The sequence below is a fragment of the Hyperoodon ampullatus genome (genome assembly GCF_949752795.1).
Source record: "Hyperoodon ampullatus genome assembly, chromosome: 11".
NCBI lineage: Eukaryota > Metazoa > Chordata > Mammalia > Artiodactyla > Ziphiidae > Hyperoodon > Hyperoodon ampullatus.
In genome coordinates this window covers 78,331,226-78,358,903 of record NC_136924.1, presented here as the reverse complement: position 1 = coordinate 78,358,903, position 27,678 = coordinate 78,331,226, and the positions used below count along the sequence as shown (strand labels likewise).

At 38.9% G+C, this 27,678-nt stretch overlaps 1 protein-coding gene across 1 annotated transcript in view; it reads left to right on the top strand.

The window, feature by feature from the left end:
* Positions 1-9,686: 9,686 nt before the first annotated feature.
* FAR2 (fatty acyl-CoA reductase 2) overlaps positions 9,687-27,678 on the top strand; it is a gene marked incomplete at its 3' end in the record, with an annotated part of 50,480 nt that continues 32,488 nt past the window's right edge. Inside the window, exon 1 of the mRNA XM_079715939.1 lies at positions 9,687-9,912. Within this exon, the coding sequence (XP_079572065.1) occupies positions 9,724-9,912 (189 nt within the window). The 5' untranslated portion in view covers positions 9,687-9,723. The remainder of the gene's footprint in view (positions 9,913-27,678) is intronic.

The window sequence follows — 27,678 nt, the reverse complement described above, 5'->3', positions numbered from 1 at the left end:
TGAATGAGATCCTTGCTGGGTAGAGAAATCTTAGTTGTAGTTTTTTCCCTTTCATCACTTTAAATATGTCCTGCCACTCCCTTCTGGCTTGCAGAGTTTCTGCTGAAAGATCAGCTGTTAACCTTATGGGGATTCCCTTGTATGTTATTTGTTGTTTTTCCCTTGCTCCTTTTAATATTTTTTTCTTTGTGTTTAGTTTTGATAGTTCGATTAGTATGTGTCTTCGTGTGTTTCTCCTTAGATTTATCCTGTATGGGACTCTCTGCACTTCCTAGACTTGACTGACTATTTCTATTCCTATATTATGGAAGTGTTCTACTATAATCTCCTCATATATTTTCTCAGTCCCTTTCTTTTTCTCTTCTTCTTCTGGGACCCCTATAATTCAAATGTTGGTGCATTTAATGTTGTCCCAGAGGTCTCTGAGACTGCCCTCAATTCTTTTCATTCTTTTTTCTTTATTCTGCTCTGTGGTAGTTATTTCCACTATTTTATCTTCCAGGTCACTTATCCATTCTTCTGCCTCAGTTATTCTTCTATTGATTCCTTCTAGAGAATTTTTAAGTTCATTTATTGTTTTGTTCATCATTATTTGTTTGCTCTTTAGTTCTTCTAGGTCCTTTTTATTTTTTTTATTTTTGCTGTGTTGGGTCTTCGTTTCTGTGCGAGGGCTTTCTCTAGTTGTGGCAAATGGGGGCCACTCTTCATCACGGTGCGTGGGCCTCTCACTCTCGTGGCCTCTCTTGTTGCAGAGCACAGGCTCCAGATGAGCAGGCTCAGTAGTTCTAGGTCCTTTTTAAACGTTTCTTGTATTTTCTCCATTCTATTTCCAAGATTTTGGATCATCTTTTACTATCATTACTCTGATTTATTTTTCAGGTAGACTGCCTATTTCATCTTCATTTATTTGGTCTGGTTGGTTTTTACCTTGCTCCTTCATCTGCTGTGTGTTTCTCTGTCTTCTCATTTTGCTTAACTTACTGTGTTTGGGGTCTCCTTTTTGCAGGCTGCACGTTTGTAGTTCCCATTGTTTTTGGTTTCTGCCCCCAGTAGCTAAGGTTGGTTCTGTGGGTTGCATAGGCTTCCTGTTGGAGGGGACTAGTTCCTGTGTTCTGGTGGATGAGGCTGGATCTTGTCTTTCTGGTGGTCATGTCCACGTCTGGTGGTGTGTTTTGGGGTGTCTGTGTCCTTATTATGATTTTAGCCAACCTTTCTGCTAATGGGTGGAGTTGTGTTCCTGTCTTGTGTGGCATAGGGTGTCCAGCACTGTAGCTTGCTGGTCATTAAATGGGGCTGGCTCTTAGCATTGAGATGGAGATCTCTGGGAGAGCTTTCACCATTTGATATTACGTGCAGCCAGGAGGTCTCTGGTGGACCAATGTCTTGAACTCGGCTCTCCCACCTCAAAGACACAGGCCTGACACCTGGCCAGAGCACCAAGACCCTGTCAGCCACATGGCTCAGAAGAAAAGTGAGAAAGGGAGGGAGAAAGAAAGAAAGAAAGAAGAGAGAAAGAAAGAAGGAAAGAAAGAAAGAAAGAGGAAGGAAGGAAGAAAGAAAGAAAGAAAGAAAGAAAGAAAGAAAGAGGGAGGGAGAAGGAAAGAAAGAAAATAAAATAAAGTTATTAAAATTTTTTTTAAATTTATTAAACATAAAAAAAATTAAAAAGTAATTTTAAAAAAAGGAAAGAAAGAAAGAAGAGAGCAACCAAACCAAAAAACAAGTCCACCAATGATAACAAGCACTAAAAAGTGTACTAAAAAAAAAAAAAAATGGACAGACAGAACCCTAGGACAAATGATAAAAGCAAGGCTATACAGACAAAATCACACAAAGTCCACCACCTCAATTTTGGGATGATTCGTTGTCTATTCAGGTATTCTAGAGATAAAGGGTACATCAGGTTGATTGTGGAGATTTAATCCGCTGCTTCTGAGGCTGCTGGGAGAAATTTCCCTTTCTTTTCTTTGTTTACACAGCTCCCGGGGCTCAGCTTTGGATCTGGCCCCTTCTAGTTTGTGGAAACCTTTCCTCCTTCACGGCTTCCTCCCACTGGTGCAGGTCCCGTCCCTATTCTTTTGTCTCTGTTTTTTCTTTTTTCTTCTGCCTTACCCAGGTACGTGGGGAGTTTCTTGCCTTTTGGGAAGTCTGAGGTCTTCTCCCAGCGTTCAGTAGGTGTTCTGTAGGAATTGTTCCACATGTAGATGTATTTCTGATGCATCTGTGGGGAAGAAGGTGATCTCCACGTTTAGTCCTCTGCCATCTTGAATGTCCCCCCAGAGCTTCTTTCTATAATTACAATCAATCCTGTCAAATCCTGCCACTTTATCAACTCAGTTTATGTAATATTTTAAATCCTTTGTGGCCCTATCAACAATCTTCACCAGGAGTAGATCCAATCTCCAGAAACCACTTTCTTTGCTCATCTGTTAGAAGCAACTCCTCATTCAAGTTTTATCATGAAATTGCAGCAATTCAGTCACATCTTCAGGGTCCACTTCTAATTCTCGGTTTCTTGCTATTTCCACCACATCTGCAGTTATTTCCTCCGCTAAAGTCTAAAACTCCCCAAAGTCATCCTTTAGGGATGGAATCAGCTTCTTCCAAACTGGTCTTAATGTTGAGATTTTTACCTCTTCCCATGAATCACAAATGTTCTTGATGGCATCTAGAATGGTGAATCCTTTCCAGAAGGTTTTCAATTTACTTTGCCCAGATCCATCAGAGGAATCACTACTTACGGGAGCTATAGCCTTATGAAATGTATTTCTTAAATCATAAGACTTGAAAGCCAAAATTACTCCTTGATCCATGGACTCCAGAATATATGTTGTGTCAGCAGACATGAAAACAACATAAATCTTGTTGTATATCTCCATCAGAGATCTTGGGTGATGGGGTGAATTGTCAGTGATGTTTTGAAAGGAATCTTTTTTTTTATGAGAAGTAAGTCTCAACATATTCATTAAACTGTGATGCATACAGGTGTGGCTGCCATCTAGGCTTTATTATTCTACTTACAGAGCACAGGCAGAGTAGATTTTGCATAACTCTGAAGGGCCCTAGGATTTTCAGAATGGTAACTGAATATTGGCTTCAGTTAAAGTCACCAGCTGCATTAGCCCCTAACAATAGAGTCAGCCTGTCCTTTGAAACTTTGAAGCCAGACACTGACTTCTCTGTTTATGAAAATCCTAGATGGCATCTTCTTCCAATATAAGGCTGTTTCATCTACACTGAAAATCTGTTGTTTAGTGTAGCCACCTTTGTTAATTATCTGAGCTAGATCTTCTGGATAACTTGTTGCAGATTCTACATCAGCACTTGCTGTGTCACCTTGCTCTTTTATGTTATAGATTTGACTTCTTTCCTTAAATCTCATGAGCCTACCTCTGCAAAATTTTCTTTTGTACCTTCCTCACTTCTCTCAGCCTTCAAAGAAATGAATAGAGTTAGGGCCTTGCTGTGGATTAGGCTTTGGCTTAAGGGAATCTTGTGGCTTGTTTGATCTTCTGTCCAGACCACCACAACTTCCGCCTAAGGCTGTTTCAGTTTCTTATCATTTCTGTCTTCATTGGAGTAATTTGCTTCAAGAGCTTTTCCTGTGCATTTACAGCTTGGCTTACTGTTTGGCACAAGAGGTCTAGCTTTCTCTCAGGTGTAGACATGCCTTCTTCCCTAAGCTTAATCATCTCTAACTTTGGATTTAAAGTGAAAGACATGTGACTCTTCCTTTCACATGAACACTTAGAGGCCATTGTAGGGTTATTAACTGGCCTAATTTTAATATTGTTGTATTTTAGGGAATAGGATGGCCCAAGAAAAGGGAGAGAAATAGGAGAACGGCCAATTGGTGGAGCAGTCAAACATATACATTTACCAATTAAGTTCACCATCTTATATGGGTTTGGTTTATGGCACCCCAAAACAATTACAATAGTAACATCAAAGATCACTGATCACAGCTCACTGTAACAAATATAATAATAATTTTAAAATTTGAGGCATTGTGAGAATTACTAAAATGTGACACAGAGACACAAAGTGAGCAAATGCTTTTGGAAAAATGATCCCAGTAGAATTGATCAATGCAGGGTTACCACAATCCTTTAATTTGTAAAAACATAAAATAAATAAAACACAATATCTGTGAAGCAAAATAAAATGAAGTGCACTAAAATGAGGTATGTCTTTACATTGAACTGCTTCCATCATGGAAGGGGCAGTATCTTGTTCTTACTAGAATAGACACTTTGGATATGGATTTGTTTTCCTTACATGAAATGCTTCTGCCAAAACTATCATGAGTAGACTTATAGAATGCCTTGTATACCATCATGGTATTCCACACAGTATTGCTTCTGCTTAAGGAACTCGTTTCCCAGCAAATGAAGTGTGGCAATAGGCCCATGTTCATAGAATTCAGTGGTCTAGCCATGTTCTCCTCCATCCTGAAGCACCTGTATTGATAGAATGGTAGAATGTCCTTTTGAAGACTCATTTACAGTGCCAGCAAGGTGGAAAAACCTTACAGGGCTGGGGTAAGGTTTCCCAGAGGGATGTATATGCTCTGAATCAGCATCCAATATGTGGTGCTGTTTCTCCCATAGCCAGGATTCACAGGTCCAGAAATCAAGGGGTTGAAACCAGAGTGTCACCACTCACCATTACCCTTAGTGGCCCATGAGCAAAATTTTTACTTCCTGTCCTCATGACCTTTTGCTCTACTGACCTTTTGCTCTACATGACCTTTTGCTTACTGGTCCTCATGACCTTTTGCTCTATGATATCCACACCTAACAGGGTGTAGCACACAGTAGGCAGTCAATACACCTATTTAATCAATTATGATGAAGTGATGGATTTAGGTCATATCTTTCTCCATTTTCATTTCTGTTAAATTTGGAGTGTTTTATGAAGACTTACTAAGGAGCTAAGCAGAAGCAAACTAGGAGGAATGTGATGAGATGATTGCTAAATTTTGTTTTCTTAAGCCAGCCTGGACTATCCCTCCCCAGCTGGGATGATTTCCAAATTGGTTTATCTTGACCATAGAGCGTTGCTAATTCAATTAGTGTGGCCTATGCCCCAATATCCCTGGGGGTTATTATTCCTCCATCAAGAACTTAAAAGTTTTCCCAGAAAAACTTTATATAAAAAGCCCACAGTGAAAGGTATCTAAATTCATTGCTGAACTGCATAATTTGGCATATACTCAGGAAACCAAAGTAAAAAGTAGAGCTCTCTGATGAAAACTTTTTTTTCACTAAGTACTTGACAAACAGATATGTGACTTATATATATGAAAGTTGGGATTATAGTCTAATTTACAGCACAGAGACTAAAAGAAATTTGGTTAAATAAAAAGTGGGGAATCTTTATCTGGAGAAATCTTCCTGCACCTTCACTTTGAATTCTATCAAGATTCACCACATGTGTAATTTGCTTGGGTAAACGTAGTTAATTATGAATGATTCAATATGGGTAAAATAAGATATGACAGTGGATTATATTTCTACTTAACCTCACAAACAGATATTTAAGCTTTGAATCTTGACTTTTTAATAGGATGGACAGACTATTATAAATTGAGAATTTTAAAAAGTCCTAAACAGTGATTCTCTGAAAAGGGAGGCAAGTTTTCCCCAAAAGCACCTTGAGCGAAGTCTAGAAGCATTTGGGTTGTCACATCCTGCTGGGGAAAGAAGGATGTCATTACCATCGAGTGAATAGAGGCCAGAGTGCTGGTAAATACCGACGTACATTGCCCTGGACAGCCCGTGCTACAAAGCTTTACCCATCCCAAAATGTTAATAGTGCCAAGACCAAGAAACCTTGACAAAGTATGATTCCTGAGAAGCAAAGAACCTTTTTTCTTTTCTAAAAATGTTTTTCTCTCAAGGGCTACCAAGAAGTATGGATTGTCTACTTAAATGCTTGAATCTTCCTTTTTTTATTTTCCAGAGGAGCCACCCAAAGAAGAATTAAAGTTCCCACATGCTTTACACCTGAAAAAATGTATGACTTGGCACAACTGTTGTGATTAAATGTTTTAACACCTGTTCTCTAGAAATTAGAACAGCCTCATTTCTAGAGAACAACAGGAGAGGGAACACTATCGAATTCCACTCATGACCATGGAAAACTGGCAATCTTAAGGAGAAAAGATGCTCCAGAATAGAAAGGAAGAGTCTTAGCTGCATAAGGCCTCTTCACTACTAGTCCCAGTGCCTAGACAGTGCCCGGCACACATAGACATTCATTAAAAATACATTGGCTGACTCTCACGGCTCCCATCTTTTTTTCCTTCAAGGCTCAGAGACCCTGCATTATACAGGATGGTTCAGAGATTGTCAAAGTAGTTTAGGCTTCTCACAGACCATATTAGGAGCACGAGGAATAGGAAACTGGGCTTTGCTCTCTGCATGAGTAATCTGAGACTGTATGAAAGGTAAGCCGTGATCCAGCCAGCTGTTCTAAACCTATTCTTCCTTCTAGAGTTGTATATCCTCCATTACTGAGTGTAAAATTATTTTAATTTTTGAAACAATTTAATTGCTTTAATGAATTATATTAAGGGTTAACCGTTCCTGGACCTTGGAAATCCATAACGTATGAAATGGGTTTTCCGGGGCCAAATTTCGTATGGGAGTTTCTGGGTCGAGGAACCAAGCCATGTCTTGAGAGTAGAAGCAAAAATTTGTAGAAACATCTCTGATGATGTTTTGATCTGAGGATGAGGACTTCTCTTTGACATTTTTCAGAATCACTTGCCTTAATTAGAGTCCTGGCCACAACTGCCCTGCCACCTGCTCTTGACAATGGGTAGTGAACGCCAGGAGATACGGGCGTATGTTTTGCTTTCCTCTCAGAGCACTCATTGTACTGTGCTGGTTTCTGTTGTGTTTGAGAAATACTTGGACTCCAGACAGAGCGGGCACATTCCATCCTTTGGGGACACTTTAAGCCTTCCTTTGTCCCACAAGAAATTGGCTCATTAGAGATATGTAACCTGCTCTCTAAAATTTTTCATCACACATTGCAAAATTGTCTGGGACCAGAAAATCTGAAGAGTATCTTTTCAGTTCTAGAAAATATAACTCCAGGAAAGCATATGTTATTACAAAACAAGCATCTGACATCTTCAGGACCAATGAGGTTGGGAAGTCACCCTATCCAAACTCAGTTTCCCATCTGTATTTTCCTGCTAACCATGTTCATTTATGCCTAATATTCTATTAAAGTAGTATGGTGCCTAAACATTTTTATATATAAAGATGTTGGAAAGACTTACCATCAAGTAGAGTTGCATTTGGGGAAAACACTTTATTTGACTTGATGACAGTTATAAATCATCTCATATTTCCAAAAGAGGGTATATAAAATGCATAAGACAGGACATTTAAAACAAAGCCTGCGGGCTTCCCTGGTGGTGCAGTGGTTGAGAGTCCGCCTGCCGATGCAGGGGACACGGGTTCGAGCCCTGGTCTGGGAAGATCCCACATGCCGCGGAGCAGTTAGGCCCGTGAGCCATGGCCACTGAGTCTGCACATCCGGAGCCTGTGCTCCGCAACGGGAGAGGCCACAACAGTGAGAGGCCCACGTACCGCAAAAAAAATTAAAAATAAAAAATAAAATAAATAAAAAAATAAAACAAAGCCTGCGCGCAGCAACAAAGACCCAACACAGCCAAAAATAAATAAATAAATAAACAAATTTATTTTAAAATTAAATAACTGTCAAAAGAAAAAGCCAGAAACCATTAAGACAAAAAATGTGGAACCAGGGACCATATGAATAGCCAATACTATAGGTAAGTTATATTTTTAAGGGTTTTACATGTATTCACTCACATAATCCTTACCACAGCACTATTAAGTGGATACTTTAGTTACCCCCAGTTTACTGATGAACAAAATGCAGCATTGAAAGATTAATAATTTGCCTGACATTACAGGCCTAGTAAGTGGTAGAATTGGTATTTGATTTCAGTCTTGCTTAGAATCTGAGTGCTAAACTAGGATACTGTACTGCCTTCCAAACTTGGGGACACCACTTTTCTGAGCTTCAAGGCAGGCAAAGCAAAAATAATCAATACTTTTCCCAAGTGCTAAATTCTTGAGAAAATCATTAGATACATTGTAATGTAACATTATGTAACATGACAAAAAATATCTTTCATTGCTCTTTTGCACAAGGTCCAAATGTGTTCTTCAAAATAATATTTCTCATATCAATCCTTAATAAAAGGGATTTAAACAACCAATGAAAATAGCTAACATTTGAAACCCATAGTACTTCCTAGTGTATAACACTGATAATTGTGATTTGTGTCATTGATCCCTGTTTTATTTACATTTGTAACAGTTGTAGTTAACTTGTTTATGTATTTACTTATATGTGTATCACTGGCCTCCTCTGCTAGAGTGACAGCAAGGATCTGTTTGCCTTATTCAACTGTTTACCTTCAGAACTTAGCATAGAGTCTGGCATGGCAAGTGCACAGAATTGTTTGTTGAGTAAATCCATGAATGAATGAATCCTCCAAAGGCAAAGAGTTCTGCCCAAAACGTAGCCTCAAGATACTCAAAGTATAAATTATGACTATAATTTTAAACTATAAATTATAATTAATTTATACATCAGGACTTTGAAAAATCATTTTTCGTTAAGGAGTCACTAGAGTTGACTTGACTGGAGTGAAAAGGGCAGAGTGTTGGCTTTTTCACTTTTTTTTTTCGTGTTCTTCTTTCAAGCTCTGAAGTCAGGGCTGGTCCCTGGAGTTGTGTTCTGCAAGATCCACCCAAATCCCATCCACAAAGACAGCCGAAGACTTGCTGCAGGCAGCAAAGTCAGTGACAGGAAAGTCTGCTCCCACATTATGGCCTTGCCTCCTTCAAAGCTCCGCGGCTTCCAATCAACAATCTTGAGGCCAGACTTAAAGACAAAACACTTCATGTTGCATGGGGTGTTTTTTCTTGGAAGTCACAGCATCCAAGTGCTGCATCTGGCTTCCCACTACCAGATTTGCTCTTGGAAATGATTTTCTCTGAATAAAACTGCAACTGAAATACTAATTACATCATAATTTTAAAAATTTGATCCTGTTCTAATCTTTGGTTTCACAGGTTTGGGGCTATTCCCAACCTTATCACTTACATTCTCATAACACTGAATTCTTTGTATTATTCCCCCATACAGCATCCCACACCACACGTTGGACCTTTGCTTTTGATCTTTCTTTGGCCTGGAATGCCCTTACCCCAGCCCTTATCTCTTTTCAAGTTTGACAGCAGGTGTCACCACCTATAGGGGCCTTCCTGAAATTTCCAGATCCTGCTATGCACCCTTCCTCTGTGCTTTCTTTGGTTTTAGCATTACCATATCATATTTCACGGTCTCTAGGTATCTGTCTCCTCCATCAGACTACAAGCAATTCCTTGAGAGCAGGAGCCATGTCTTACTCATTTCTTGTCCACAGTTCCTGGCATAACGTCTAGCATGGAGAGTAATCTCAGTTAATATTGATTGAAATGAATTGTGTTGCCAATAAACCATGATGCTATCACTCTGTCTGACCTTTTCCTGCATTCAATACTCCTGGAAATACCAGCAACATTTTAAATGACTGCATTTTAGCACTTCTGAGAATGTAATCTTTTGTTATTTTTCTTTCTTTTCAGGAACCTCTTTCCGAAGCTATAAAAGACAAAGGGAATAGCCATGTCCATGATTGCAGATTTCTATGGTGGCAAGTCCATTCTCATTACTGGGGCCACAGGCTTCTTGGGCAAAGTGTTGATGGAGAAGCTATTTCGCACCAGCCCAGACCTGAGAGTCATTTACATCCTTGTGAGGCCCAAGGCTGGCCAGACCCTGCAGCAGAGGGTTTTCCAGATCCTAAATAGTAAGGTATGCCTTATGGGAAGAGCCTTAGGGCATGGTGACCCACTACAATGTTCCCTTATAGCCCCAAACTGCAGGTGGGGGCCAGGATATCTGGGCAGGTAGAGGAAAGGAGACAAAACAAGATAGCAAGGAACAACTCATGGAAATCTGTGGTGTTTTCCCATAAGAGGGGAAAGAGTGCTTAGATCCTGTCCAGAACAGGTGAGCGGGTAGTCTATATTCTGCAAATTACTGAGTAAGAATCAAAATGCTAAAGTTCGCAGAGTGGACTCGCCAGGCTTGAAGTCTATCATGAGGTCATCCAAACTCTTCCCTAATTTTCATTTAAATTTAAGGTAGCTTTCCTCCAAATTTTTGGACAGTCTATTACATATTATATCACATCATATTATAAACAGATATGATTACTAAGTAGCCATGCAGTAATACTTTCAGTTGTCTAAAAACCACAAGTTGTATACTTTATCTATGATAACTTGATATTTCTATTATCCTGTAAGTTCTTCTAAGGGAAAATGAAACACATGTGTGAATGAGCATTTGAGTATCAAACTTTCTCACTCCCCTCCCCCCAAAATATGACTGTCATCTCATGTCTTAATTTATAAATTTGAAAGCTTTCATCTCAAACATATTATCAAATTTGTCACTTTATACCTCTTATCCTCCAGCTTGCAATGTTTAGAATAATAACAACAATGACCTCCTAGGATTGCCATGGGAATTAATTTAAATGTACGTGTCTTGTTCATAGACCCCTTTGGAAAGTACAGGGTCACTTAGGGTTGGCAAAAGGAAGATTTAAATAAGAAATTTTTTTTACAAAGCCTCCTTTCCAGTGTTTAGGCATGCTAACATCTAATGGAGTTGTGTATCTGATAGCACAGCACATTATAGACACCCCGTAAGCTTGATGATTACATTTTATCTTCTGGCACCAGCATGAGATTTTGGTATAAACCATCATCAGGAGAATCACAAAAGCCTCTCCTGTATCTCATAGCTTAACTCAGCAGTGGGACAAATAATAACAGCTGGCACTTACTGGGTACTTAGTACATGGCAGACATTGTTCAAATGAGCCTTACCTCATTGATTTTTCAACAACCCTGTGAAGTAAGAATTAATATCCCAATTTTACAGATGGATAAATGAGACCAGAAGTATTAACTTTCCAAAGGTCACCCAGTTAGTAAATGAGAGAGTCAGACTTCAGACACCCACCCCCCAGTCTGGCTCTAAGGCAAGCACACTTGCCTATACCCTACACTGCCTGCATTGTAACTAATGGTTCTTAAGAATAAGAAAAAAAGGCTGATGTGGCATAAAACCAAAATTGAGAAGAAACTCTCAGATCCTTCTTCATACAGCTTGCTCAGTTATACATCCCTAATGGACTGTTTTCATCATGTAGGAGACATGCCTCTTTAGCTTTGTAGCCAGCTTATGAATTTCTAGATAAATATTTTGGCAGAGCATCTCGTGGTCAGCATAATTTTCGCCTACAGTTATATTCAATGCATTGTATTTGATAACACAGCAACAATTCTTTTGGTAATGGAAATCTTGATTATACTATAAATAACTTATTTGTGAAACTGGCTTGCAAATCTCTACCTGTTTCCACTATTGGGCTATTTACAACTGTCAGCTATTGACTTTTATAAACAGTGGTCCTTAAACTGTTGTCTCCCAACCAGCAGCATCAACATCACCTGGGAACTATCTGTTGCAATCAGATGGTGCTTAAGAGCATGGGCTTCAGAGGTAGATTGACCTGGGTTTGAATCTCAGCACTGCTAATTATTAGCCGTGGGACAGTGGGCAAGATACATACTCTACTGAGCCTCAGTTTCCTTATCTGTAAAATGGGATAATAATATCTTGCTCACATACATTTATGGCAAACTTTGGATGAGGAGAGCTGGCTCCCCCTGAAGCTCTCTTCCAAGATCGATGAAACTTCTTTTCTGGAAATCCTCAGCAAAATTTTCCTTACATCTCATCAGCCTGGGTTAGGTTATATATCAACTTCTGAACCAACCTCTGTGGCTTGAGTTATGCGTTGTACTGATTTGTTCAGACACTTCAGATCTAAGCCAATCACTGACCACCTGGAAATTCTCAATAATCTTAAATTAAGGATGTAATCAATCATAATTTAATTAAGTTTATAGGGAGACCCAAGCTGACATATGGGTTAAAAAGGCAAAATAAAATTTCTCTGAGTTTTGTTAATGTAAAATATAAAATAATCAGCTTTGTATTTTAACTAATCCAAAACATACCCATAAATTTGTCATCTCCAATGCAGAGATAAATAAACTGGAGCTTGGTGGTATCTTAAAACCAAGAAAACTGCAGTCAGTAGCCATTTCCTAAGTTCCTGGATGCTCAGGACTTTCCATTTCTAGTCAGCAGCTGTCCTCCAGTTGTAGTTTTAAAAATTCTTCTCCTGCTGGGGAAACTGGACAGCTACATGTAAAAGAAGGAAATTAGAACACTCCCTAACACCATACAAAAAAATAAACTCAAAATGGGTTAAAGACCTAAATGTAAGGCCAGACACTATAAAACTCTTAGAGGAAAACATAGGCAGGACAATCTATGACATAAATCACAGCAAGATCCTTTTTGACCCACCTCCTAGAGAAATGGAAAAAAAAAAAAAAAACAAATGGGACCTAATGAAACTTCAAAGCTTTTGCACAGCAAAGGAAACCATAAACAAGACGAAACAACAACCCTCAGAAGGAGGGAAAATATTTGCAAATGAAGCAACTGACAAAGGATTAATCTCCAAAATTTACCAGCAGCTCATGCAACTCAATATCAAAAAAACAAACAATGCAAATCCAAAAATGGGCAGAAGACCTAAATAGACATTTCTCCAAAGAAGATACACAGATTGCCAACAAACACATGAAAGGATGCTCAACATCACTAATCATTAGAGAAATGCAAATCAAAACTACAATGATGTATCACCTCACACCAGTCAGAATGGCCATCATCAAAAAATCTAGAAACAACAAATGATGGAGAGGGTGTGGAGAAAAGGCAACCCTCTTGCACTGCTGGTGGGAATGTAAATTGATACAGCAACTATGGAGAACAGTATGGAGGTTCCTTAAAAAACTAAAAATAGAACTACCATACGACCCAGCAATCCCACTACTGGGCATATACCCTGAGAAAACCATAATTCAAAAAGAGTCATGTACCACAATGTTCATTGCTACTCTGTTTACAATAGCCAGGACATGGAAGCAACCTAAGTGTCCATCAACAGATGAATGGATAAAGAAGATGTGGCACATATATGCAATGGAATATTACTCAGCCATAAAAGAAACGAAATTGAGTTATTTGTAGTGAGGTGGATGGACCTAGAGTCTGTCATACAGAATGAAGTAAGTCAGAAAGAGAAAGACAAATACCATATGCTAACACATATATATGGAATCTAAAAATAAATAAATAAATAAATAAAAATGGTTCTGAAGAACCTAGGGGCAGGACAGGAATAAAGACGCGGACGTAGAGAATGGACTTGAGGACCCAGGGAAAGGACAGGGTAAGCTGGGACGAAGTGAGAGTGGCATGGACATATATACACTACCAAATGTAAAATAGATAGCTAGTGGGAAGCAGCCGCATAGCACAGGGAGATCAGCTCGATGATTTTTGACCACCTAGAGGGGTGGGATAGGGAGAGTGGGAGGTAGACACAAGAGGGAGGGGATATGGGGATATATGTATATGTATAGCTGATTCACTTTGTTATAAAGCAGAAACTAACATAACATTGTAAAGCAATTATACTCCAATAAAGATGTTTAAAAAAAAAAAAAAGAAGCCCTAATAGAATCAAATCCAGCATACAAAGTTAGCTTCCTATGAGCAGTCAGTCCCACCTACCTTCCCCTTTGCTAAGCCTTCCTTCACATGGGCTCCAAAATTCAACCTCAGAATAAAAATTTTTTTTCTTTTGTCATTAAAAATCTTTCCTTTGCCTCAAAGAGACTTTGCTGTTACAGTAACACTATTGAAGATATGTCTAAATGAGTATTTTAAAAGGGAACAATTACTATAGCACCAAAATGCTCAAGACATTGAAATATGTACATTTCTTCTTTAGTCTCTATTTCTGGTTTTTGAAGCAAAGGCATTAATTATACTTCCATAAATTTTGACTTATGTGGTCAGATAGAAAGACAGGGCCTGGGCTTTTTCATAAAAAGAGAATGATATAGTTTAATATTTTTGCAACGTTTCCTTTAAAAAGTGAAACTATTCCATATGAAGTCTAGTTTTCCTCGATTTGGTTAGAATTTGGAGGGAACCAGTGCAAGTCGGTTATTCCAAACATGTGGGTCCCCACAACCAACTTTCCAACACAGGGTTATACTTAAAAGAATATACCCAGACATCTTTGGTTTCCTAGTAATTCTGTCTGCTTTTATGCTTTCCTAATTTCAGATTCAGTGAGAAGAGTCTCAGGTTTGTCAAATAATACACAATTTGCTCAAAATTATTTGATTTGCTGAAACCAATAACACATTTATTATCCCAATTTTTTCCCTTTAATTTTTTAAACTAAGGCCTTTTCGTTATTTCTCTTGTGTGTTCCCACTGTGTCTTCCACATCTGACACAGTGCTTGACACTCTATAGGTAATCAACCAAATTTGTTCAATGAACAAGTTTAATGTACTCCAGTTCTTTAAGCCAGTCTTTACTTCTGTTGTATGACCACTCTCACCCTAGGTTCTTACTCAGAAGAGCTTTCCCATCTGGGTTAGAGTTTCTTCTGAAAGGCCTCTGATTCTACAAATATTTATTAAATATCTTATATGAATCAAGATCCAGTCTAGATTCTGCCACCATTGAACTTTATTTTGACATGACAGAGTGATTTAAATGCCTCCATGCCTTATTCCTAAGAAGGATCTCGTATTACTTTTACTCAGCACTTGCCTCCTGTCACACAAAACAATGCATGAATTCTAATCCACCTTAATACAGTGTGCTTGAAGGTAGATTAATGGTATCAGGTATATGAGGCTTGGAAACTTTCTTTAAAACATAATGAATAGGGCTTCCCTGGTGGCGCAGTGGTTGAGAGTCCACCTGCCGATGCAAGGGACACGTGTTCGTGCCCCGGTCCGGGAGGATCCCACATGCTGCGGAGCGGCTGGACCTGTAAGCCCTGACCGCTAAGCCTGCGCATCCGGAGCCTGTGCTCCACAACAGGAGAGGCCACAACAGTGAGAGGCCCGCGTAACACACACACACAAAAAAAAAACATAATGAATAAAAATGTTACCAGTTTGCCTTTGATTCCCACTGTGTCCCCAGGAAATATGGTCAAGAGAACATCTGTTCTATTGATATCTATCTATCAAAATTCGTTCATCAGCTTCATTCCTTTCCTTTCACGGTATGGACAGCAACTACCTCTCACTTCCGGTTTCCCTGCCTTCAGAGAGAGACAATTAAGGAGGAAATGCTTTGGAAAGAAGGTTATTTTTAATCCTTTGGCCACATAGAATTGGGACTCAAGAATCAGAGTAGAGGATCAGTTTCCTCACATATGACTAAGATCCTTAAGTATTTTCAGACGACTTAAAGGAGCATATCAATTGAGGGAAAGGTATCTGAATTAATGGCAGATCCTTAAGGACTTTCTCACAAAGATAATTAAGGTGGCACTCTAAGAAAACAACCGGAGACACATAAATAATGTGCAAATATATTTATTGAGCATGTTTACTTTTATCGTGAGGAAAAAAATACACTGTCTTTTGTAGTGAAAAACCAGAACAATAATCTTTTTCCAAAAGAATTTTCTAAATGCAATTACAATGAAGATGTTTTATTTTTATAGGGGGAGAAAAAGCCCACTTTTTAAGATAGTAAATAAATAAGGCAGTAAAGCAATCACGAATTTCCAAAATCATGTCATCAGATATAAGTTCAGTTTACTTTTAGTTTTGAAACTTTATCAGAATTAAATAGTTTGACTGAAGTGAGAGAGTAGCATTGACATATATACACCACTAAATGTAAAATAGCTAGCTAGTGGGAAGCAGCTGCATAGCACAGGGAGATCAGCTCAGTGCTTTGTGACCACCTAGAGGTATGGGATAGGGAGGGTGTGAGGGAGACACAAGAGGGAGGAGATATGGGGATATATGTATACATATAGCTGATTCACTGTGTTATACAGCAGAAACTAACACAACATTGTAAAGCAATTATACCCCAATAAAGATGTTAAAAAAATAAAATAAAAGATAAAAGTAAGACTCAAAGAAAAAAGAGAAAGAAATACGATTCTAAGTCTATAAAATCGTTTTTAAGAAAACTCTCCTAATTTCTTTCACAAAATCTGAGAAGTTTCTAGGAGAATAAGCCAAATTTCCCATGTTGACATGTGAACATGCTAACTGCAGACCCACTTGTGGGTCCCCAGGAATCCCAAGCTGACTGCTTGGTCTCTTATTATGAAAAATGTGCTCATTTAAGTATGAACCAACTAGCTTTCCAGGTAGCAGAAACAATTTTCAGTGTCAAAATTGATATTTATTTTGCTATCTAGAACGGGGCTTTGCTTAAAGACATGATTCTTCCCCACGACAAGAGATAATTAGTTGCAAATAAATCATTCAGTTATGAAGCTCAAAGTGTTGACAGCATTTTGAGGTTCTTCAGTGCTTTAAAGGTGTGTTCCTTTTTACAACAGTCATGCCCATTTATATCCATTTAGGTTCTTAAGTTGGTCATAATCTACTCTGAATAACTCTTTAAGAAAACATCAAGAAGACAATATCCATACCTGAAAAATAAAACCACAAGTAGTTGAATTTCTATTAAGAGTGAGGTAGTTAATTAAGAGTGAGGTCAGAATTAAAAAAAAAAATTTCATTAAGAGAATACCAGAAATGGTTAGGCATTTCCTCTTAAACTAGAGTAATCAGGTAAGAAAAGGGTTACAATGAGATTGTGCTGGGTTTAGAATGCAGCATCTGAGAAGACCAGGCAAAATTCAAGGCTTCCAGGGAGGGACCATCCTGTATGATGTCACCAGGAAGCAGATTTATAAACAAAGGCAGAGCTTGGCAGGTTGCACTGGATATTTTAAGTCAACTTCTCTGGAAAAATGTGAATTACTCAATAAGCTCTCAGCTGCTCCTGAGATAAGTCAACTTTGAAATACCCTGGAGAGTTTTGGGTAATGAATCATGCAGGGTCACACACAGGGCCCTCAGTTCATAGAACTGATTAGATTTAAGACAATAGAAGATAGCAACATTTTATGAAATAGTTTATTGAATCGTTTTGCAAGACTATCACTTTTTGGTAGTTTTTAGAAGACATTAGAGCCCTAAGAGGAAAAATAATGCGTTTAAACAAATTAACTTCCAACCAAATAACACCTGCAAAGAAAAGGCCAACACTCTGACATCACTGGAGTACTAAGAAGCACCCAACAGAAAAGTTACTTTCATTTTATGTAAAAGTTCGTTGTTAATTTTCATAGACTCTTTTATAAGGAAGAAGAGCATTTTCATGTTTGGTTCAGGCTACCCTGTGTAAAAGCTGCTTGTCCACAACTTCCAAAAAAAGATGAATTTCTGATTGATATTAATGATTCTTTTAAATCTCCATATAAGGCAAAGGCAAATAAAACCAGAAGTTTGTATTTTAAATTCCCAAAGTCAGTTTTGTTACATTACTACTTTTTACTTTTCCTAAGAAACTAATGATCCCACAAAAAGCAAGAGGCTTTTATAAACTTAAGACAACTTGAGGGACTATTGCCAGGAATTAAAACTTCCCATGATTAACAAACACACACTTTTGAAAGAGTATAACTGATTCTCAGTTTGACAGATACTCAACTCAGATTAGTTGAAGCATGTTAAGCCTCTCCCCTCTGGGCCATTTCCTTCCTTTTAAGAAAAAAAAAAAAACTTTTAAAATTGATTTTGTCCTGGAGATACTCTTTAAGGTCCTAGAAACAGAAACAATTTATTTCTCAATCTCTTGTTTTCTTTTATAATACCATTCACTAGTTAATTCAATCACTGGCATGATTTCACATGTCCAACTTCTTTCCTTCTTTTTAAATTTCTTCCAATCACATCAAGTCTTTTTCTTAAAAGCTTCACATTGCCTGTACTGATTTCATTCAAAAAAGACACCAAACCACAGGATTCAACATGACTCTTGTCAACTAATTGGCACTCGCCACTGGCACTTGCCAGCTACCTCTACAAGGATTAAATCATGTGCTGCTGCAGCTGCTGATTTTCAACACCTGCCTGAAAGGTGTTCAGGGTGGAGTGCTGAAATGAGGCTCTCTGTGCTCTGGGAAAAACTGGCAGAATAGGTCTTCAGATAGTTAGATATTTTCAGGAGTCGATTTTATGAGCCCAATTCTTGTATCTCCTCATATCTAGAAAAACACTAAAATCCTTCATGGTGACATCTGTTCCTCATGACCAGCAGTAACCTTCACGAGACCAGCAGAAACCTTCTACAAAAAATATGTGCTTGAAGGGGAGCTTCAAGATGGTGGAAGAGTAAGACATGGAGATCACCTTCCTCCCCACAAATACATCAGAAATACATCTATACGTGGAACAACTCCTACAGAACACCTGGCAGAAGACCTCAGACCTCCCAAAAGGCAAGAAGCTCCCCAAGTACCTGGGTAGGGCAAAAGGAAAAAGAAAAAACAGAGACAAAAGGATAGGGATGGGACCTGCACCAGTGGGAGGGAGCTGTGAAGGAGGAAAGGTTTCCACACACTAGGAAGCCCCTTCGCAGGTGGAGACTGCGAGTGGCGGAGGGGGGAAGCTTCGGAGCCACGGAGGAGAGTGCAGCAACAGGGGTGCGGAGGGCAAAGCGGAGAGATTCCCCGCACAGAGGATTGTTGCCGACCAGCACTCCCCAGCCCAAGAGGCTTGTCTGCTCCCCCGCTGGGGCAGGCGTGGGCTGGGAGCTGAGGCTTGGGCTTCGGAGGTCAGATCCCAGGGAAAGGACTGGGGTTGGCAGCATGAACACAGCCTGAAAGGGTTAGTGTGCCACGGCTAGCCAGGAGTCCGGGAAAAGTCTGGAGCTGCCGAAGAGACAAAGAGAATTTTTCTTGCCTCTTTGTTTCCCGGTGCGCGAGGAGAGGGAATTAAGAGCGCTGCCTAAAGGAGCTCCAGAGACGGGAGCGAGCCGCAGCTATCAGCGCGACCCCAGAGACAGGCATGAGACGCTAAGGCCGCTGCTGCCACCACCAAGAAGCCTGTGGGTGAGCACAGGTCACTGTCCACACCTCCCCTCCTGTGCGGCCCGCCACTGCCAAGGTCCCGTGATCCAGGGACACTTCCCCGGGAGAACGCACAGCACACCTCAGGCTGCTGCAACGTCCCGCCAGCCTCTGCCACCACAGGCTCACCCCAAACACCGTACCCCTCCCTCCCCCCGGCCTGAATAAGCCAGAGCCCCCGAATCAGCTGCTCCTTTAACCCTGTCCTGTCTGAGTGAAGAATAGACACCCTCAGGTGAACTACACGCAGAGGTGGGGCTAAATCCAAAGCTGAACCCTGGGAGCTGTGTGAACAAAGAAGAGAAAGGGAAATCTCTCCCAGCAGCCTCAGGAACAGTGGATTAAATCTCCACAATCAACCTGATATTCCCTTTATCTCTGGAATACCTAAATACACAATGAATCATCCCAAATTCAGGAGGTGGACGTTGGGAGCAACGATGTATATATATTTTTCCCTTTTCCTCTCCTTGTGAGTGTGTATGTATATGTTTCTGTGTGTGATTTTTTTCTGTAGAGCTTTGCTTTTACCATTTGTCCTAGGGTTCTCTCTGTCCGTTTTATTTTTCTTTATTTGTTTTTTTAGTATAGCTTTTAGTGGTTGTTATCATTGGTGGATTTGTTTTTTGGTTTGGTTGCTCTCTTTTTTCTTCTTTTTTTTTATTTACTTAAAAAAACTTTTTTAATAATTATTTTTTTTATTTTTTATATTAATAGCTTTATTTTATTTTATCTTCTTTTTCTTTCTTTCTTTGTTTTGTAAGATGTTGGGGGTAGGAGTTTTATTTATTTATTTATTTATTTTTGCTGTGTTGGGTCTTCGTTTCTGTGCAAGGGCTTTCTCTAGTTGTGGCAGGCGGGGGCCACTCTTTATTGCTGTGCACGGGCCTTTCACTATCACGGCCTCTCTTGTTGTGGAGCACAGGCTCCAGACGCACAGGCTCAGTAGTTGTGGCTCACAGGTCAAATTGTTCCGTGGCATGTGGGATCCTCCCAGACCAGGGCTCGAACCCATGTCCCCTGCATTAGCAGGCAGATTCTCAACCACTGTGCCACCAGGGAAGCCCCTTTATTTTTTTCTTTTTCTCCCTTTTATTGTGTGCCATGTGGATGACAGGCTGTTGGTGCTCCAGCCAGGCGTCAGGGCTGTGCCTCTGAGGTGGGAGAGCCAAGTTCATGACATTGGTCCACATGACCAGTATCATGTCCACAAGAACAGTATTATGTGGTCAAGCTCCACATAATATCAAATGGCAAAAATCTCCCAGAGATCTCCATCTCAATGCCAAGACCCAGCTCCACTCAACGACCAGCAAGCTCCAGTGCTGGACACCCTATGCCAAACAACTAGCAAGACAGGAGCACAATCCCACCCACTAGCAGAGAGGCTGCCTAAAATCATAATAAGGCCACAGACACCCCAAAACACACCACCACACATGGACCTTCCCAACAGAAAGACAACATCCAGCCTCATCCACCAAAACACAGGCAATAGTCCCCTCCACCAGGAAGCCTAAACAACCCACTGAATCAACCATAGCCACTGGGGGCAGACACCAAAAACAATGGGAACTACGAACCTGCAGCCTGCGAAAGGAGACCCCAAACACAGTAAATTAAGCAAAATGAGAAGACAGAGAAACACACAGCAGGTGAAGGAGCAAGGTAAAAACCCACCAGACCAAACAACTGAAGATGAAATAGGCAGTCTACCGGAAAAAGAATTCAGAATAATGATAGTAAAGATGATCTAAAATCTTGGAAATAGAATGGAGAAAATTCGAGAAACGTTTAACAAGGACCTAGAAGAACTAAAGACCAAAGACACAGTGATGAACAACACAATAAATGAAATTAAAAATTCTCTAGAAGGGATCAATAGCAGAATAAGTGAGGCAGAAGAATGGATAAGTGACATGGAAGATAAAATAGTGGAAATAACTACTGCACAGCAGAATAAAGAAAAAATAATGCAAAGAATTGAGGAGAGTCTCAGAGACTTCTGGGACAACATTAAATGCACCAACATTCGAATTATAGGGGTCCCAGAAGAAGAAGAATAAAAACAAAGGGACTGAGAAAATATTTGAATAGATTATAGTTGAAAACTTCCCTAACATGGGAAAGAAAATAGTTAATCAAGTCCAGGAAGCACAGAGAGTCCCATACAGGATAAATCCAAGGAGAATCATGCCAAGACACATATTAATCGAACTATCAAAATCTAAACACAAAGAAAAAATTTTAAAAGCAGCAAGGGAAAAACAACAAATAACACACAATAGAATCCCCATAAGGTTAAGAGCCGATCTTTCAGCAGAATCTCTCCAAGCTTGAAGGGAGTGGCAGGACATATTTAAAGTGATGAAGGGGAAAAACCTACAACCAAGATTACTCTACCCAGCAAGGATCTCATTCACATTTGACAGAGAAATTTAAACCTTTACAGACAAGCAAAAGCTAAGAGAATTCAGCACCATGAAACCAGCTTTACAACAAATGCTAAAGGAACTTCTATAGGCAGGAATACAAGAGAAGGAAAAGGCCTACAATAACAAAGCCAAAATGATTAAGAAAATGGTAATAGGAACACACATATCGATAATTACCTTAAATGAAAATGGATTAAATGTTCCAACCAAAAGACATAGAATGGCTGAATGGATACAAAAACAAGACCTGTATATATGCTGTCTACAAGAGACCCCCTTCAGACCTAGGGACATATACAGACTGAAAGTGAGGGGATGGAAAAAGATATTCCTTACAAATGGAAATCAAAAGAAAGATGAAGTAGCAATTCTCATATCAGACAAAATAGACTTTAAAACAGACTATTACAAGAGAAAAAGAAGGACATTATATAATGATCAAGGGATCGATCCAAGAAGAAGATATAACAATTGTAAATTTTTATGCACCTAACATAGGAGCACCTCAATACATAAGGCAAATACTGACAGCAATAAAAGGGGAAATTGACAGTAACACAGTCATAGTAGGGACTTTACCACCCCACTTTCACCAATGGACAGATCACCCAAAATGAAAATAAATAAGGACACACAAGCTTTAAATGATACACTAAACAAGATGGACTTAATTGATATGTATAGGACATTCCATCCAAAAACAACAGAATACACTTTCTTCTCAAGTGCTCATGGAACATTCGCCAGGATAGATCATACCTTGGGTCACAAATCAGACCTTGGTAAATTTAAGAAAATTGAAATCATATCAAGTGTCTTTTCCGACCACAATGCTATAAGACTGGATATCAGTTACAGGAAAAAAATCTGTAAAAATTGCAACACATGGAGGCTAAACAATAAACTGCTTAATAACCAAGAGATCACTCAAGAAATCAAAGAGGAAATCAAAAAATACCTAGAAACAAATGACAATGAAAACACGATGACCCAAAACCCATGGGATGCAGCAAAAGCAGTTCTAAAATGGAAGTTTATAGCAATACAATCCTACCTTAAGAAACATCTCAAATAAACAATCTAACCTTACACCTAAAGCAATTAGAGATAGAAGAACAAAAAACCCCAAAGTTAGCAGAAGGAAAGAAATAATAAATATCACATCAGAAATGAATGAAAAAGAAATGAAGGAAATGATAGCAAAGATCAATAAAACTAAAAGCTGGTTCTTTGAGAAGATAAACAAAATCGATAAACCATTAGCCAGACTCATCAAGAAAAAGAGGAGAAGACTCAAATCAATAGAATTAGAAATGAAAAAGGAGAAGTAACAACTGATACTGCAGAAATACAAAGGATCATGAGAGATTACTACAAGCAACTCTATGCCAATAAAATGGACAACCTGGAAGAAATGGACAAATTCTTAGAAATGCACAACCTTCTGAGACTGAACCAGGAAGAAATAGAAAATATGAACAGACCAATCACAAGCACTGAAATTGTAGCTGTGATTTAAAATCTTCCAACAAACAAAAGCCCAGGACCAGGTGGCTTCACAGGCTAATTCTCTCAAACATTTAGAGAAGAGTTAACACCTACCCTTCTCAAACTCTTCCAAAATATAGCAGAGGGAAGAACACTTCCAAACTCAGTCTATGAGGCCACCATCACCCTGATACCAAAACTAGAGAAAGATGTCACAAAGAAAGAAAACTACAGGCCAATATTACTGATGAACATAGATGTAAAAATCATCAACAAAATACTGGTAAGCAGAATCCAACAGCACATAAAAGGATCATACACCATGATCAAGTGGGGTTTATGCCAGGAATGCAAGGATTCTTCAATATAAGCAAATCAATCAATGTGATACACCATATTAACAAATTGAAGAAGAAAAATCATATGATCATCTCAATAGAATCAGAGAAAGCTTTTGACAAAATTAAACACCCATTTATGATAAAAACCCTGCAGAAAGTAGACATAGAGGGAACTCACCTCAACATAATAAAGGCCATATATGACAAACCCACAACCAACACTGTCCTCAATTCCTAAGATCAGGAACAAGTGAAGCTCGTCCACTCTCACCAGTACTATTCAACGTAGTTTTGGAAGTTTTAGCCACAGCATTCAGGGAAGAAAAAGAAATAAAAGGAATCCAAATCATAAAAGAAGAAGTAAAGCTGTCACTGTTTGCAGATGACATGATACTATACATAGAGAATCCTGAAGATGCTACCAGAAAACTACTAGAGCTAATCAATGAATTTGGTAAAGTAGCAGGATACAAAGTTAATGCACAGAAATCTCTTGCATTCCTATGCACTAATGATGAAAAATCTGAAAGAGAAATTAAGAAAACACTCCCATTTAGCATTGCAACAAAAAGAATAATATATCTAGGAATAAACCTACCTAAGGAGACAAAAGACCTGTATGCAGAAAATTATAAGACACTGATGAAAGAAATTAAAGATGATACAAATAGATGGAGAGATATACCATGTTCTTGGATTGGAAAAATCAACATTGTGAAAATGACTCTACTACCCAAAGCAATCTACAGAGTCAATGCAATCCCTATCAAACTATCACTGGCATTTTTCACAGAACTAGAACAAAAAAATCTCACAATTTGTATGGAAACCTAAAAGACCCCGAATAGCCAAAGCAATCTTGAGAAAGAAAAATGGAGCTAGAGCAATCAGGCTCCCTGGCTTCAGAATATACTACAAACCTACAGTAATCAAGACAGTATGGTACTGGCACAAAAACAGAAATACAGATCAATGGAACAGGATAGAAAGCCCAGAGATAAACCCACATACATATGGTCACCTTATCTTTGATTAAGGAGGCAAGAATATACAGTGGAGAAAAGAAAGCCTCTTCAGTACATGTTGCTGGGAAAACTGGACAGCTACATGTAAAATAATGAAATTAGAACACTCCCTAACACCATACACAAAAATAAACTCAAAATGGATTAAAGACCTAAGTGTAAGGCCAGACACTATCAAACTCTTAGAGGAAAACATAGGCAGAGGAAAACATAGGCAGAACACTCCATGACATAAATCACAGCAAGATCCTTTTTGACCCACCTCCTAGAGAAATGGAAATAAAAACAAAATTAAACAAATGGAACCTAATGAAACTTAAAAGCTTTTGCACAGCAAAGGAAACCATAAACAATACGAAAGGACAGCCCTCAGATTGGGAGAAAATATTTGCAAATGAAGCAACTGACAAGGGATTAATCTCCAAAATTTACAAGCAGCTCATGCAGCTCATATCAGGAGAACAAACGGCCCAATCCAAAAATGGGCAGAATACCTGGGTGGACATTTCTCCAAAGAAGATATACCAATTGCCAACAAACACATGAAAGAATGCTCAACATCATTGATCATTAGAGAATTGCAAATCAAAACTACAATGATATATCATCTCAGACTGGTCAAAATGGCCATCATCAAAAAATCTACAAACAGTAAGTGCTGCAGAGGGTGTGGAGAAAGGGGATCCCTCTTGCACTGTTGGTGAGAAAGTAAATTGATGCAGCCACTGGGGAAAACCGTATGGAGTTTCCTTGAAAATGTACAAATGGAACTACCATGCAACCCAGCAATCCCACTGCCGAGCATATACCCTGACAAAACCATAATTCAAAAGGAGTCATGTACCACAGTGTTCATTGCAGCTCTATTTACAATAGCCAGGACATGGAAGCTATTGTGTCTATCGACAGATGAATGGATAAAGAAGATGTGGCACATATATACAATGCAATATTACTCAGCCATAAAAAGAAACAAAATTGAGTTTTTTATGATGAGGTGGATGGACCTGGAGTCTGTCATACAGAGTGAAGTAAGTCAGAGAGAGAAAGATAAATACCGTATGCTGACACATATATATGGAATCTAAAAAACAAATAAAAAATGGTCATGAGGAAGCTAGGGGCAAGACGGGTATAAAGACGCAGACCTACTAGAGGTGGACTTGAGGATACGGGGAGGGGGAAGGGTAAGCTGGGACAGAGTGAGAGAGTGGCATGGACATATATACACTACCAAATGTAAAATAGGTAGCTATTGGGAAGCAGCCGCATAGCACAGGAAGATCAGCTTAGTGCTTTGTGACCACCTAGAGGGGTGGGATAGGGAGGGTGGGAGGGAGGGAGACGCAAGAGGGAAGAGATATGGGAACAGATGTATATTTATAACTGATTCACTTTGTTATAGAGCAGAAACTAACACACCATTTTAAAGCAATTATACTCCAATAAAGATGTTAAAAATATATATATGTGCTTGATTGCATGTACTCCCCCTTCACCAAAATCACATATATACTGAACTTCCCCCCCCCACCTCTTTGTAGCAGTTTCTCAGAACTATCTGAGGTGCTGCCTACTGGGCTGCAGTCCTCATTTTGCCCCCAAATAATTCTTAACTTGCAGCTCTCACTTTGTACATTTTTTTTTAAGTCGACGCTCTGGAATATATTCGGTTTTCAGAGGTATCAGGATCACATGGTATAATCAGAAACCTTGGGATGATGCACAAATACACACACATACACACATAGCTGTCTGATTAGCAGCTTTTGAAAATGGAGTATTTCTGTGGAAGCAGAAAGGAAGTTTTCCTATTATTAGAAACATACTAAGTGGTAGCCACTATGCTAGGCATCTGACTTTTATTACCCTATTTAATCCTTAATAAGGTAGCCTTATTGCTACCTCACAGATGAGAAATTACTCCGAGAAAGTTGTCACCTATCCAAGGAAGTACCAAGGTAGTGAAAAAGCAGACTGTAAATGCAGTTCTCTTATCTCCAATGCCTATGTTTTCCCCACTGAATTGCATTGCTACCCCTAGGAAATTGCTTCCTTTAACCAGGTACTTATTCTCAAAGAACTCTGTGAAACAGGCCTTTGGCATGAGAACAGAGCATTAACAGGATGATGAACTGTGTCACCTCTAGCACTTATTATAGATTCTTATGTAAGGTGAACTATAATTTTGTTAAATGCAAAATTGTTTTCAAGAATAGGAAAATATGTATGATATACAGGAAAGTTGTTAATAGAGTAATTCCTAAGGGTTCTCATCACAAGGAGAACATTTTTTCCTTTTTTTCATTCTTTAATTTTTATTGTATCTATATGAGAAGATATATGTTAGCTGAACCTATTGTGGTAATCATTTCACAATATATGTAAATCAAACCATCATGCTGTACCTCTTAAGCTTATACAGTAATGTATTCCAATTATTTCTCAATAAAACTGGGGGGGAAAAAAGAAAAGTAGGAAAAAAAAGAATATATGCTGAATTATTAGTTCTCTGAGATCACAGAATGAGACAGTCCTTTGATTGACATTTTAGATAAATATGCAGATGAAGACACGGAGGCCCCATGAGGTAACTTACCCCAGTCACACAGTTAATAAATGGCAGAACTAGGCTTCAAACCCTGGTCTTCCTGGCTCCAAAGAGCCTGGGATCTTTCTAATACATCAATGGTTCACACCTTCAGTGTGTATCAGACTCATTATAGAGCTTGTACAAACTCCAGGCGCCCTAGCTTCAACTCAGAACTCAGTCAGAATCTCTAGGGTTAGTACATCTGGGTTTTTTGGTTTTTTTGGTTTTTTTGTCTTTTTAAACAACTTCTCAAGCAACCCTACTGTATGCAAAAATTTGACAACCTAGTACTACACCAGACTGCCTTATGGTCCTATAGAGTGGTCCTCACTAAAGCAGTAAAAACTTCTAGGTTAATCCTTCATATCTTACGGAAGTTAGTAGTGAACTAGCAAAATCCTAACGTTTTGTGAATTTTGTGAATCTTTACATTAGGTGTGATGGCTTTTTGCCTTAAGTTACATGCACTTATTTGTATTTAATTGTTCTCAACTTAGATTATATATAGCCTTTCTTAATGTCTTTCTTGTTCAAGAGCTAACTTGCAAAATTCATTGATT